Source organism: Xyrauchen texanus, chromosome 28 (genome assembly GCF_025860055.1).
Source record: "Xyrauchen texanus isolate HMW12.3.18 chromosome 28, RBS_HiC_50CHRs, whole genome shotgun sequence".
Classification (NCBI taxonomy): domain Eukaryota; kingdom Metazoa; phylum Chordata; class Actinopteri; order Cypriniformes; family Catostomidae; genus Xyrauchen; species Xyrauchen texanus.
Genome location: NC_068303.1, coordinates 33,634,509 through 33,650,513, shown reverse-complemented (window position 1 = coordinate 33,650,513; position 16,005 = coordinate 33,634,509). Strand labels below are relative to the sequence as shown.

The window sequence follows — 16,005 nt, the reverse complement described above, 5'->3', positions numbered from 1 at the left end:
CCAGACTGTGGGCGACCATGGGTGTGCCGTCTGAGGCTGAGACTAGCAGTCAGTCAAGAAAGATCTTTCTGATTCATACTCCTTATTAACGGCAAATTGCAACTTGAGATTTTGATATGACAATTTGATCAGAGTGGCGGTGTGGAGGTGAGGGCATGGTTGAGCACCCGTCTGGACAGAGAGAAAGCAGTAAGGACATCCACCTGAGATGAATTGTTACTAATGTGTTTCTATGTGCACAGTGAGATTCGGGGGAGATAAAAGATGGCCCAGTCCACAGAGAGAGGGGACAGAGAAGCACACAGCAGTGTTCATGTGTGTGCATTTATTCCAAGCTGCAAAGCAAACCTTTTGTGTTGTGCTGAAAAGTGTTTTAATAAAGAGACTTACGTTAGATTGTTTACATGGCACCCGCTTTCTCTGATCCAAATACAAACCTTTGTTACAGGGGGTTTGTTGACTCTGTATGTCCTAAAGGGCTTCAGGCCAGATCTTGCAGTAAATGTATTTCTTTTGAATGGCACAACTTTATAAGGACAAGCTTGGCTGGTGATCAGGTAACCTGGGCGAGGAATAATTGACAATAGACTGTTGAGTTATTGAATTACTGCACACCGGGGGTGGTTATACATCCATGAAGTGAAGCGTTACTTTTTGATAATTCAGTGGTCTAGAGAGTCAATTTACCATACTGATCATGTTTGTGTGTAGTTTCACGTTTAATTTAAGCTCTATCGACAGCATTTGTGGCAATGTTTATTACTGCATAAAATCATTTGACTCAGATTAAATAAAAAATTTTTAAAAAAGTTGCTACAGGATCAGACAGAATAATGGAATTAAATAGAGCCACCATTCCAGCAGGTTTAATAGCAGAAATTTGAAGGTTGCATTTTTGTTCAAACACTCCAAACAACTCAACAACTGTCACATAGAGTTTGCCAAATTAGCAACAGAAGTACTGCGTGAACTTAAACCATTGAAAGAGTGCTTTAGGGTGCAATTCATGGAGTAACTCTACCTAGTGAATGTGTGTAATTGTGCATTTAGGCTACCTGTAGAACAAGTATGCGCATAGTTTACTGAGTAAAGGATTTATGTTTAACAAAAACAGACAGTTTTGCTACTGCTTTCAGGTTTTATTAGTCATTTTAGTGTAGAACTCCAGAAAAACACAGTGACTGAAACACTATGGATTACAATCTGTGTTTGATGATATGCTGAGTGCCATCGCTGATGAAAACATTCAGATCAGTAGACGTCTTGTCTGTTCTTTAGTAAAAGAAGCTTATTGGTCACATGACGAGATTCCTGTAATAGACTACTGAAAGAAAAATTTGTTCTAACAAGTTTGATATGCTTTTCCAGTTTTTTTGAGCCATTAACTTTCAAAGGCTGTATACAGAGTTAGTCATTCACTAAATACGGAGCAAGGGTGCATCCTACAGCTCGCTATGCAGCGAAGTGCATTCAATCCAAAATTTGTATCAAAAGGTCAGTTTCAGATGAAGTTTGGACCACTGACAGACATGGGACAGTGGTAATCAGTACATAGATTCAAAATTTATAATGTATAATTTTATTTGAATATGGTTGGAAGTGATTGGATGATGCTGGCTAATACATTGAATCAGAATTATTTATGCAAATGGCTGATGTAATGTCTGTAACGCCTCAAAAACATGAATAATCAACACTCCTGGAAACATGATAAACAATCGGATAAAAAAAAAAATCTGAATTTTTATAGCTTGGTATTATTTAAAATTGTTCAACTTAGTCCTGCTGTCCACATATGTGGACATACATTTTTAGGAAAAATGTCGGCCGCGATGCATGTTGTTATATCCAGGATGGGAGTATGGTGGCTCATCTCGGTTGTGGCGCGATTACCCGCTTCTCCATCCTTTACATGCAGGGACATGGGAAAGAGACTGATCTCTTTAGGGGAAGTGAGAAGAGAGCGTTAATTTGACATTAAACGAGAGCGGTGGTTGTTATTTCTCCCATCCGCTCTCATGCTCTGTCCTCCTCTTTCAGGCAGCCTGCTCTTCATTTCTCGCCACAATAGTGGCACTGATGCGAAGGGTGGCGGTCAATCGAGACCCTTGCCACTAAAGTTTGTTTTCTTCAAAAACTGCCATATTTTCAGTCTTGTGATTTAAACACTGCTGCCACATTTTCTCTAACTTTTTGATCAGCCCTGTGTACTAACAATCTACAGCTATATGCTCAGAATCCATCATGGCAGACAAAAGTAATCTTCAATTTAAAATTAAGTGGTGCAAAATAAAACCTCAACCAACAAACCCTGAATTAGCTCTAAACTGTGCTAAAAGGTGCACTCAGTTATTTATTCCTCATTCAAAAAGTTTAACTTAAAAGACATGAATTGTAATTTTGCATTATGTGTAAGAAATCATGATCACTCACATTAAAATAAAGACTCCAGTTATATCAGTAACTTTATAAAAGCTGATTTATTCTACTTGGAGAGGGTCCACACATGGGGGCTGCCATGTTAAAATCACATGTTCAGCGGAATACTACTCGCTTAATCTCAGTAACTGTCCTGTCATTTGACACTTTCGCTTATTGATTAAAGTCATCATGGCTGACTGTAAATAATGTCATCTGAAACTGAAAATTATTGATTTTAAATGATGCTGCATCCAAGCCACTAGGGGTCAGTGTAGGTCTACGATGACACAAAGTCAAGAGTTACTGAGTGTAACTTTATCACAATAACCTCATGTTAATACATGTAATGTTTAAGTCTAAATAATAAAAAAATGGCTATAATTAAAAAATGATGGCTCTTGTGCTGAATGTTTAAATTAAGGTTATGGCTTAGCCCCACGTCCTTCCCTTTAAAATGTCTCACTGTTACCACAGTTTTTGCTTAAAAAAAATCTTAGTCTTGACATTATCATCTGTGGTATCCACATTACTTGTGTCAACCAATCATGGTTGAAGAATGAAGAATTTCACAACACCATGGTAAAAGACTTAAGAGAAGTTTAGAGACGTGTTGCTTTAGCAGAAAGCAAACTGCACATTCTGGTAAAGTTTAAAAACCCTTCGGATGTAAATTCATAATGTTTATTTCATCTCAGGATTTGCGTCAAACATTTGATGAGTGTTTGAGTCAAGAAAGTCATCATGTAAGCACTCTTTCTTCTCTCTGTCTTTGTTATCTCCTTGCCAAATGAAGGTTAGTGTGCAGCCGTCAGTAGAACCATGTGTGCGGGCTGATGTGCGTGTACAGGCCAGTGCGAGACAGTCCTGCACCTTCTACAAGGATAATTCCAACTTGACCTTCGGCCTTCTTCATCCACCCAGTGAGTCCAGCAGGATATCTGCATATATATTCAGACTTTGACAAAATGCACAATAAATCTCACTTTCTGTCCTCTCTTAGATTTTGTGTACCCAAAGTCATTGGGCCCCATTTTAAAAGTGCTAGTGCTAAGAGCAGTGCTATGCCATAAGTCATACCGCAAAGTCAATGGGTATGGCCATGAGGTTTTGGTATTTTCGGGCAAGTATGCAGTAAGGCGCAAATGGGTTTGACGAAATTGCTAGCGCAAAGTGCTAATGGGCTGGATCAAGTGCAATTTAATTCTAAGGTTCTTCTCCGGCATCATCTGCATTCTATTATGTGTAGTCCAATAGAAATATGGACTTATGTTCTCTTTTGTGCATGTGCCGTGTTGAATGTCATCCATATTTCTATGACAGTGACACGCTCCTTTTATACGCATGGAAAATGTGGTTCTCGTCAGGATTTGGATTTTCGCACCATTAAATTATAAAGAATTTAAGTATTATTAATTATTGAAATGTGAAAATATTAAACCAAAAATCCAAACATTTCCCTCTCTCCAACTTCTTCCACTGGCCTGTTTTGCAGTGACTAGAATCACTTTAGGACAACAGGTGGAAAAATACCAATATAAATGAAACAGAAATACAATTGTAAATGTAAATATAAAAATAATAATTTAAAAATAAACCATGAACTAAAGATAGTTTAACACAAATCTCATAAATATTTGTTTCCTAAAATGGTTACAACAGTGATCGTCATGGATATAATGTGATGTTCCACTGTATTTTTAGAGTTTGGACATGAACTTTATTACCACCTACTGGTGGAATCTCCAAACTCCAAATGCAGGGACTGAGTAGTTAATGTACAGATTACATCATCATCTGTTATGTCATCTGCTGTTTTCTTAGTGTATTTTTGTCTGACTGATTTTCTGTAAATTATATCTTTCTCACTCAGACTTCAGTCCTGCAGGAACAGAGTCAGACTCCTTAATTACAAGCAATATGGTGCCCATGTTTCCTGCTTTCAAAGGTAATGCATGTTACATTCTGCTTAGATGGACTCTGTTTGCTATTAGTAAGTTTTATTTTTGTGATTCCATGTGTACTTGCAATTTGCATGTGTGTACATAGTTGCACTATTTATTGTGGCAAGAGTTGCATAGTTTCATGATCTTTCTTCAGACTGCCCATTTGAGTATTTGCAAAAGAATCTGTTGTTTCATTTTATCCTTCAAAAGTAAATTGAAATCTAAAGCAGCCATCTGGAATGAATTACCAAGCCCAGGTTCTACACATCATTAACGCTGGGGCTATTTGCACAATGTTGTAGGCTTTATTAGGGACCCTATTATGAAGTGCTGAGAGCCCTGTTGTTGTTTTTTCAGGATTATTAGTGGTGCTTACTAAAGCAAACATCACTATAACTTTTGCTCTTATTTAGAATTAGGGAATGAACAAACCCCTAACTCTTAATATTAAACTTCTATGGTATCTCGTCCCGCACATTTCTGCTAAAGACATGAATGATACTTCACATCATGCAGCTTGGTTGGGAGAGGTGTGCTATAACTTGTCTAAGCAATCAAACCATTATCGCTAACAATAAAATGTCTGAAAATCTCTTTGGACTATTACTAGTAATTATTATACTTTTGTCTGCTTTGAGATTTGTTGTACAAAATAAACTGTAAATGATAAAATTTGAAATCGATACTTAAATAACAATTTATAAATTGGCTTATTATTATTACCTATGGTTGTGTTATGTAGCAAAAATGTATGTTTCTTATATTTCTTATATTCTTATAGTTATATTTCTTTAATTATCGTTCATAGAAATATGTGTAATAAACCCAGATTGTTTAGCTCATAATCAGGGCTGGACTGGGAAGAGAAAAAGTTGTCGCTGTCCTTTTCTGCATATCGTGGTGCCGTTTTGTGGTCCATTGTTGCATAACGTGGTGGTTCATTTTTGCTTATCGTGGCCCATTCAGGCCGTTTTGCGGCCGACCCACCGGCCCAATGGCCAATCTGCCCCTGATCGGCCCCAAAGTGTGTCGGCCCACCGTGAAAATGCCCGGTATACCAGATTACCAGTCCTCAAGGACATTCAAGAGACAGGGGTGTGCGCTTCCTGTGGGATCTCAGCTTGCTGATCGCACAACCGCTCGGCTCCGAAGAAAAAATCTGAATGAACAGATGCACGATTCCCTCCCTTTCTACCCATATGACCGGGGGAGGGAAATGGAATATATGTCTGCCAAATTCTCATTGGCCCTTTCTCAAGAAAGACCCCTAGAGTCGATTCACTCGACACAATGTCGAAGTGAGCGACAGACGGGGAACAGCATGCTTTTGATAACAGCCAAAAAGAGTAATTTACAACATAGTATAATAAATGATCCGTGGGGTATTTTGAGCTCAAACTTAACAGACACATTCTGGGGACACCTGAGACTTGTATTACATCTTGTAAAAAGGGGCATAATAGGTCTCCTTTAATTATTGATCTGTTTCTCACCTACACTTATATCCGTTCTGAATTCCTTTAATGCTGCCTGTATGTGCTTTCTGAGCTTCAAAGTTTTGGTACCAATTCACTTGCATTCTATGAACCAGCAGAGCAGAGATATTGTTCTAAAAAACCTTTGTGTTCAGCAGAAGAAGAAAAAAACAGATCTAGTATGGCATGATGTGAGAATTTTAAATTTTGGAAAAACTATTAGTATAATGAGATGTTAGACAGAATGATAGCCTTACTCATTTACGTTCACTGCATGTTTTTCCCCCTCTATATTTTGAAAGTGAATGTGACTGAGACTGTCAGTCTCTAACATTCTGTCTAACATTGTTTGGGTTCCACAGAATACAGAACGTTTTATGGGGTTGGAAGAAAATAAGGGCAGGGAAATTATGATATAATATTAATTAAAGGCTGAACTATCACTTTAAGGACGCTTCTCAGATTTGATGAATCTGTGAGTTAGAAGAGCAGTTTGGAAACCTTTTTCTAGTAATTATTACGGTGAAAAACGTGAAAAATTTCACACAGTCCCAAGTTAGATATAATGTTGAATTATACACTGAAGCAAGATCATGCTTTATTCATGCCTTCTGTCGTTATTTCACAGCTTTTTAATGTCCTATGTGAATTAAGTTCAGTGACTGTGTAGCATTGTCAGTGTCAAAAGAATTGAGAAAATTAGTTCTGTACACTAAGGGTAAAATGCACCTTATCTCCGTGTTTGGAAGCTTGTTTTCCATAAGATAATCCGTATGCATCTGTCAAACGCTGTGCACGTGGCAACCTTGTACATGCAGAAATGCTCACAATCGGCAGGGCAAAACATTTGCACTTAATGTGGATGTTTACAAGGATTTATACAGTAGGCAGAATGCTCAATGAGGTCGAAAAGAGCTCTAGAATGACAGCTAAATACTTCAAGGAATCATTGGAACTGGTTAAGATCTTTGTTTATGAGTCTACTATACGGAAAACATTAAACAGACATCGTTTCCATGGCAGGACACCATGTAGGAAGCTGCTGCTTTCCAACAAAACATTGCTGCATGCCTGAAGTTTGCCAAATAACATCTTGACACTCCACAATGCTTCTGGGAAAATGTTGTGTGGACTGATGAAACTAAGGTTGAATTGTTTGGGAAGAACATGCAGCACTATGTATGGCGTAAAAAGGGCACTGCATACTAACATGAAAACATCATCCCAACGGTGAAGTACGTTTGGGGGGGATCATGATTTGGTGCTGTTTTGCTGCTTCGGGGGCCAGAACCGCTTCCCATCATCGAGATTATCAAGATATCCTACAGGATAAGGTCAGGGTTGTTGTGCACCAGCTGAAGCTCAGTAGAAGTTGGATGATGCAGACAATGACTCTAAACATAGAAGTAAATTCACAACAGAATGGCTTCAGAAAAAGGAAATCCACCTTTTGGAGTGGTCCAGTCAAAGTCCAGACCTTAACCCAATAGAGATGTTGTGAAATGAGAGCCATTCACAACAGACTTCCTAAGAATATGGCTGAACTGAAGAAGTCCTGTAAGGAAGAATGGTCAAAAATTCCATTTGAACGTGGTGCAGGTCTAATCTGCAGCAGATTAGGAAACCCCAGGTTGAAGTTATTCCTGCCAAAGAAGGATCGACAAGTTGATAAATGCAAGGGTTCACTCTATTTTTCCACAGCACTGTGAATGTTTAATGGGATGTGTTTGATAAAGATTTGAAAGATTATAATTGTGTGTGTGTTGTAAGCTTAAGCACATTGTGTTTGTCTATACTAGTGACTTTGCTGAAGATGAGATCTCATTTTACGACCAATTAATGCAGAAAACCAGCTAATGCCAATGGGTTAACATACTTTTTCTTGCCACTGTAATTCCTGAACAGAATGAATATTTGTGTTTTAAATTCGGGACACTGATGCAAAACCTCAGTCTTAGGAAATATACCATACAACATGGTTAATTGCTGCTTGCAGCAATAATATTCACATTCATTTTCTAACCAAACCTCACTACTTTCAATTCAGTTCAAAAAATGATACTTAAAGCCTCTGTTGATATCTCTGCTTTGTTTGTGTGTGGTTTAATTATGAAAGAACACTTATCTACAATGCTGTTAAAAGTATTGTATGTGCCACACTCATTACATGCTTTATTATTGCAGATGTTCGAAACACTGAATAGAAATCTTCTTAAACTGTATTTGATTATTAGATTTTTGTTCATGTTGTATTTAATGAAGCTATGAAACACTAGCTTGTGCTGTGTAGAAATATAAATGCTCACCATTTGTTTTGTTTTTTTGTGTATCAGGGAAAAACATACATGCTGACTAAGAATGATACCAGATAACAATCCTGAATACCTTAATCTTCCAAAGGTTTTACATTTTACCCCTTATTTAACAGCAACTATTTACAATATAACTTTGGGGCTAACACATTATAAGACTTAAAGACGATATCTTACATACATTTTTTTCAACAGTTAAAATCAGACCGTATGGGTTTAATGTATTCAGTCCATTTAGTCCAGATTAGGAAAAAGGAATTGGTCTGAATATTTAAAGAAAAATAAAGTTTTACCATCACATATATATTGTGGATTATATCTAGCTATTCTTCAGAAGTGGGCGGCTCTGGCTTCAGCCATTTTCTTGTGATTGTTTATTTACTAGCTGCCAGAAGAATCAACATCCATTTCATCCCACCCCTTGAATGAAATGTTCCCCAAATATAGTGTTTCACATTTGAAAGGAATTACCATCCCAAAGATAGCTTCCAAATTCATCTTATTCTCTTGCCTGTAGGGAAGAAGCCTTTGACACTCCCAAAAATATGGTGATGATTTAATTTAGCTTAATTTTCCCCACATGATCTCCAGCAGCCTACACCCAACCCATGGTGCCTTTTCCGAGAATTTGTGGATTTCCATGGTCATTTACAAATATTACAGCAATCCTAACTAGAGATGTTAAGGTTCCCTTTTTTCCCATTTCTCTTTAACATATATTGTATTTTCCAGTTTAGCTTGGAGAAACCCATCATATCAATTTGAAATCACCTTACATGGGTGAGATGTACATTCTGGTAAGAACACCTTTATTATTCCTATTTTGGTTGATTCCAATATTGGCTTAATATTTCAGTTGATATAATGTTTTACTTGGAGATATCTATAGAAATCACTTTGACTAGAGTCATACATCTCCTTCATAGAGTCAAAAGTTTGAAGTATTCCCTTATTGAAAAACATGAGATAATGTGAAATACCATATCTAGCCCAGGTTTGGAATCTATCATCTGTTCTATTTGGGACAAAATCTGTATCAAATGCTCACCATTTTAGAATTCTGGATGTATCTTCTAAACCACAAAATTATACAGCCTTGTGCCAAATTTGTAATGCTAGGTTAATCCATGTATTTGTTTTATCAACTAATCTATTCTTTAGTTTATTATCCACAGTCAGAGCTGCTAATGGAATTCCTTCTATCATTTTGCTCCCTATGTCCTTCCATCTAGCCAAATATGATGGACAACTCCAACAGAGTAAAGGTCTTAATTAGGCTGCATAATAGTATAGTTGTAAGCAAGGAAGATTCAACCCACCTCTTTCTTTTTTTAGTTGTAGTGCTTTATATCTTATTCTAGGTTTTATTTTACCTTGCCATAAAAATCTTGATATTTATCCCATTCCCTGAACTGTTGCATCCATATTTCTATTGGAAGTGTCTGGAAAGGATATAACAATTTTGGCAAAATATTCATTTTAAAGTCTCTGGAAATTAAACTTAAAAATGGGATGAAGTTCCACCTTAGTAAATCAGATTTTATTTTCATGTTTAGAGGACCATAATTCAAATCAAATAGTTTTGAACAATCACTAGTCAAATGTACTCCCAAATATTTAATTGATCCTGCATCCCAATTCAAATTATGCTTCCCTTTAATTTGTATACGTGGGTCATAATTAAAAGTTAGTACTTGGGTTTTTGAGATGTTAAGCTTATAACCAGAAAGTGCCGTATATCCATCTAAGAAGTCAAATAGTACTGAAAGTGACAGTGTAGGTTGGCCCAAATATATAAGTATATCTTCAGCAAAGAGAGCTAACATTTGCTCCCCTGCATCCACATCTACAATTTTAACTGAATGATTCTGTTTAATCCATTGAATCAATGGGTCAACAAAGAAGGCAAAAAGGAGGGGAGAAATTGGGCATTCCTGCCTGGTGCCACATTCTAATTCAAAAGGATCCACTAGATCTCCATTAATTTAGATTCTTGCACGTGGCCAATTGTATAATGCCTCAATTATATAAGTAAAACTCTTGTGGAAACCAAATGATGTTAACACTTTGTATAGAAAATTCCATCTAACAAAGTCAAAAGCTTTCTCTGCATCAAGTCTCATCAAGACTGCTTCAATTTTGTGAAGAGATGTGTCTAATAATGTATAAAGTTCTTCTGATATTGTTTTGTGTTTGCCTTTGACGAATGAAGCCTGTCTGGTCGAAATGATTAAGGTCTGGGAGAATTATATCTAGTCTTACTGCCAAAATTGAAGTGAACAATTTATAATCTACATTTAGAAAACTAACTGGATGGTAATTCCCACAATCCAATATATTTCCCATTCTTTGAGATGATTGCCTTCCTCCATGAGGATAAAATTGTAAAACCCAATTACAATTACAAAGCCAATTGTTCAAATATAGCTTTGTATCACTCAGCTGTCTAGGTTACATATGTAACCTCCGTTCTCCGATGGAGGGAACAAGACGTTGTGTCGGAGAAGCAACACTAGGGGTCTCTCTTGAGCGCCAATGAGATCCTAAAGAAAAAACATAAAGAAAAGCTCCTCAAGGACAATCCAGAAACCCTGTACTCAGACCTATACAGGAATGGAGAGGTCAGTAACATCATATTCTATACAGCAGACCCAGAAGCCTGGCACTCAGCAATCAGACATCATTACCCCACGGTAATTAGAAAGGGCATCAGTAATGGATGGAAACTACAGATTAAAGAAGGGGAGGAGTCAGATTCAGATGTCACGATAACAGCGAACCTATATAAAAATGGGACTGTAATGATCCAGGGGAAGCTGAAACAATTTGAAAAGGATTTCCTGCAAATTAAAGAAAAAGCTCAGCTGAACAAGATCAGCCCAAATGCACAAAAGCGTGCAGAAGACCCCTCGACCTCCAGCCATCAGTCCACAGCTGAGCAGTCCAGGGACGGCAGTGAGGAGATCTCCCTTCTACACAGCATCATCAGCGACATGAAGGAGAAGTTCAGGGAGATGGAGCTGGAGCTGGAGCTGGTGCAGCTGAGAGAGGAGATGCATAGAGTAGGGAAGGAGACTGATCCAACAGAGAAAGAAGCCGACTACAGAAAAGAAATAGAAATGCTTAAAAAAGAAATTCAAGAAATGAAAAAACAGGGAGAGGAGTACAGCAATCAGCTGTCTGTAGTGAGGGAGGAGATGAGAAAGCTGAGAGAGGACAGAGAGTCCCACATACAGCTGTCAGCTGTGGAGAAGCAGCCGACACAGAGAGGAGAACAGCAGAGCTCAGAGGAGCCTCCTCCTCCAGTGACCACAGAGACCCGGCCCAGCAGCCCTCCTCCAGCAGACTCCTACAGTCCATCACAGCCTCACATTATACTCCTCATGGACTCCAATGGCAAGTTTATCGATGAAAAGAGACTGTTTCCAAGAAAAAAACGTCCAAAAAATTTGGTGCCCAAACACACAGAAGGCCCTGGAGCTCTTGTGTGAAGAGCAGCTTGGTTCCCCCAGCCACATCATCATCCACACCGGCAGCAACGACCTCCGAGCTCAGCGAGAGAGAGTAGCTACAGCTCTCATAAACGTGACTGAGAAGGCATCCTCCAACTTCCCCAACTCCAAAATCATCCTCTCCACCCTGCTACTGTGCTCGGACTTCCACCCAGACACCATCAGGCATATAAATGCTAGAGTATCCAGAGACTGTGCCCTAAAGCCCAATGTACACCTGGCTCAGCACCCCACACTGAATCTCAGCAGCCTGTACGACCATGTCCACCTCCACAGAAGGCCCCCTCGCCTTCTCATCCACGTGAACAGCAGCAGCAGCAGCAGCCGGGCAGCCGGAGCTACGCTGAAGCAGCCAGCAGATCACTGACCCACTGCAGTCCCAGCACACCCTACAGCCAGCCGGCCTCATCGCCATCCAGAGACCTCACAAACATCCAGCACATGCTGACCGTGCTGTGCTCACATCTCATGGGTTAGTGACTCACAAAAAAAAAAAAAAAAAAAAAAGTGAGTAAGGAAAATGAAAATGTATGTATAAGTGTGTGTGTGTGAGAGTGTGTTTTATTTCTACTTATTTTAAATCAGATTCTCAGAAATCTATTATTTATTATTCTTGAAAAAAAAAAAAAAAAAGTATGGATGTGTATGCATGTGTATATGTTTATTTTATACCTCATTTTATATCAGATTTTTAGAAACCTCATATTATTTATTCTTCTTGAAAGAGGAAAGAGGGGAAAAAAAGGGGAAAGGAAAAAAAGAAGGGAGGGAAAAAAGAGAAAAACGATGTATATGTGTGTGTGTATATATATATATATATATATATATATATATATATATATATATATATATATATATATATATATATATATATATGTGTGTATATGTGTGTATGTATGTATGTATGTATGTATATATGTATGTATATATATATGTATATGTAATATAAATATGATATCTTTGTATATTTATTTGACCTAATTTATACATTTAACTTATTTTCTTGGATCATAATATTTAATATATTCTTCTTGATTTGTCAATTCAGTATACTGATGTCTGTCTTGTTTTGAAATAACAAATGTGATTATCTAATGAGCTCATATTCCCTGAAAGTCACGTGTTGGAATATTCAAGGACTGAGGTCCTCTGTTTTTGGTATCAAGAGCCAACATTCGGACTTTAAAAAAGAAAGCGAGAACTCTGAAATTATAATACTACAGGAAACATGGAACGTTAGAGATTTGTCCACTGGCTGTCCAGTTGGATTTAGGGAAATAGTCCTACCATCGACAAAACTAAGAGGGGTGACTCAGGGTAGAGAGTCAGGGGGAATGCTAATATGGTATAGAGCACACCTCATAAACTCAATCACAGCTATACAAATTGGAAAATTTTACATTTGGCTAAAAATCCAAAAAGACATTGTCTCCACAGACCGTCACATTTTCTTGTGTGCTATATACCTTCCCCCAGCTGAGTCCCCCTATTACAGTGAAGAAACCTTCTCCATCCTGCAGGAGGAGATCTGCCATTTCCAGACTAAAGGGAATGTGTTAATGTGTGGCGATCTAAATGCCAGAACTGGAAATGAACCAGACTTTGTCAACACACAGGGAGACAAATATATCACAAACACCAGCCACGCTCTGCCCTCATACCACCTAAGAAACAATTATGACAAATTAACAAACAAAAGTGGGAAAAGCCTACTAGAGCTCTGTCGATCACTGGGCCTGTATATAGTGAACGGCCGTATACGGGGAGACTCTTTTGGTTGTTACACCTTTAATTCCTTCTTGGGCAACAGTACTGTGGATTACTTCATTACAGACATCGACCCAGTGCATCTCAGCGCATTCACAGTCAGTCCTCAAACACCTCTGTCAGACCACTGTAAAATTACACTATATTTAAGACGAACTCATAGCAATGAATCACACAGACAGCCCTCTGATTTACTGAAGCTGCAACAACCCTACAAGTGGACAAATAACAGCAAAGAAAATTATCAAAATGCAATAGAAAGTCAAACGATCAAATTATTATTGGACAAATTCATAATGAACACATATTCACAAAATAAATTAGGCATAAATCTGGCACTTAGCGACATTACCAAAATATTCCACCAATCAGCATCCATGTGCAATTTGAAAAAGAAATCATCAAAAAGGAAACCAAAAAACACCAAAGAAATGTGGTTTGACAGTGAGTGCAAAAATATCCGAACAACAGTACGAAATCTTTCAAATCAAAAACACAGAGATCCTGACAATGAAGAACTCCGCCATCAATATCACGAAGCCCTTAGACTGTACAAACAAACTCTAAGAGTAAAAAGGAAGAACACACAGAACAATTATTTCAAGAAATGGAGGAGTCAATAAACACCAGTAACTTCTGGAACAATTGGAACTCTCTCTATAGGCCACAACAGGAAGAACTGGCCATTCAAAACGGGAACATATGGAGGACACACTTTGAAAATCTGTACAAAACAACTGAAACAAATCCTGCTCGAAATGAATTAAAAACCAAATTAGAAATCCTGAAAGAAAAAATTAAAGACAATCAGAACCCCCTGGATTTCCCAATCACAGTAAATGAGCTTACAGATAGACTGCATGCTTTAAAACCCAACAAGGCATGTGGCATTGATGGAATATTAAACTAAATGATCAAATACACCAACGACAAATTCAAAACCGCAATAATCAAATTATTCAACTTTGTTTTGAAAGTAGGATATTTCCCCGACACCTGGAACCAAGGCCTAATTACACCAATATTTAAACAAGGAGACAAATATGAGCCAAACAATTACAGAGGCATATGTGTCAATAGCAACCTGGGGAAAATATTCTGTTCGATTATTAACATAAGATTGCAGAACTTTCTCAAACCCCACAAAATTCTGGACAAAAGTGAAATTGGATTTCTGCCCAAACACAGAATGTCGGACCACATTTACACTCTTCACACGATCATTGATAAACATGTATACCAAAATAAATCCAAAGTCTTCTCTTGCTTTATTGACTTTGAGAAGGCTTTCGACTCGATCTGGCACGAAGGACTCTTCCTAAAACTACTGGAAAATGGGATTGGAGGGAAAACATTTGATTTGATAAGCACCATGTATAAAAACAATACATGTGCTGTAAAAATAGGAAATAAGCGAACAGAATTTTTCTCCCAACAACGAGGAGTCAGACAAGGTTGCCCATTGAGCCCCACTATATTTAACATATATATAAACGAATTAGCCATAGCCTTAAATAAGTCCACTGCCCCCGGCCCAACCCTGACGCAATCAGAAGTTAAATGTCTCCTCTTTGCAGATGATCTAGTCATTCTGTCAAAAACAAAAGAGGGACTACAGCAGCTCCTCGATGTCGTTGAGACATTCAGTCAAATGTGGGCTCTCAAAATTAACCTCGCAAAAACTAAAATAATGATTTTTCAAAATAGATCCAGGTGTAGGGAAAATAAATACATCTTTAGAGCAGGAAACCAAGTCCTCCAACACACCCACGAATACACATATCTGGGGCTAAAACTGAGTTCGAAAGGGAACTTTAATCTGGCTGTGAATGAACTGAATGCAAAAGCAATGAGGGTCTTCTACATGATCAAAAATACTATTCGACATGAAATTCCAATTCAAACCTGGCTAAAAATCCTACAAGCAATAATTGAACCCATTGCTCTGTATGGCAGCGAGATATGGGGACCTCTAAAAACCCAAGATTTTTCAAAATGGGAAAAAGAGGAAATCGAAACTCTGCATACCCAAATTTGTAAAAGCATCCTAAAAGTAAACAGAGCGACACCAAACAACTATTGCAGAGCTGAATTAGGACAATACCCCCTATTGATCAATATCCAAAAAAGAGCTGTGAAATTCTACCAACACCTGAAGCGCAGTGACCCGAGCTCTTACCAGGCCGAAGCCCTGCGGTGTCAGGAGCAGAACCGGCCCCGGAGCGCACTCTCACAGCTGATGCTCAAACCAGCACAGCACTATCTGGCCCAACCAAATTATAAAATTACAAAAACTAAATTACATTACCTATTGGAAAGATGCTACTAAATCACAAAAAAAGATGGAACTCTATTTAAACCTGTTAGCCCTGGTATCAACCACCGCGGGGGGAACATGAGGGAAATTGTAAAAGGAGCCGATATTAGCTCAAAGTCATTCTCTTACATGATGGGCTTGGTTGGGCTGTAAAACCATCATGTGTAGATCCAACAGCTGACTGAAAGGAGCGACATCTATGCTGCCATCAAAAAATCAAGCAGAGATAGCAGTGTGCGTATATATTCTGGGGAATAT

General features: G+C 38.1%; 2 protein-coding genes across 2 annotated transcripts in view; both read left to right on the top strand.

Moving 5' to 3' along the window:
• LOC127621751 (ectonucleotide pyrophosphatase/phosphodiesterase family member 1-like) overlaps window positions 1–16,005 on the top strand; it is a 66,825-nt gene that overhangs the window by 43,593 nt on the left and 7,227 nt on the right. Inside the window, exons 21-22 of the mRNA XM_052095468.1 lie at window positions 3,215–3,341; window positions 4,292–4,366. Coding sequence (XP_051951428.1) covers window positions 3,215–3,341; window positions 4,292–4,366 — 202 coding nt within the window. The remainder of the gene's footprint in view (window positions 1–3,214; window positions 3,342–4,291; window positions 4,367–16,005) is intronic.
• On the top strand, window positions 4,382–12,106 carry LOC127621752 (proline-, glutamic acid- and leucine-rich protein 1-like). Its single transcript, XM_052095469.1, has 2 exons — window positions 4,382–8,948; window positions 10,594–12,106. Exon 2 carries the CDS (start codon window positions 10,953–10,955, stop codon window positions 11,640–11,642), a length of 690 nt encoding a protein of 229 aa, XP_051951429.1. The 5' UTR covers window positions 4,382–8,948; window positions 10,594–10,952; the 3' UTR covers window positions 11,643–12,106.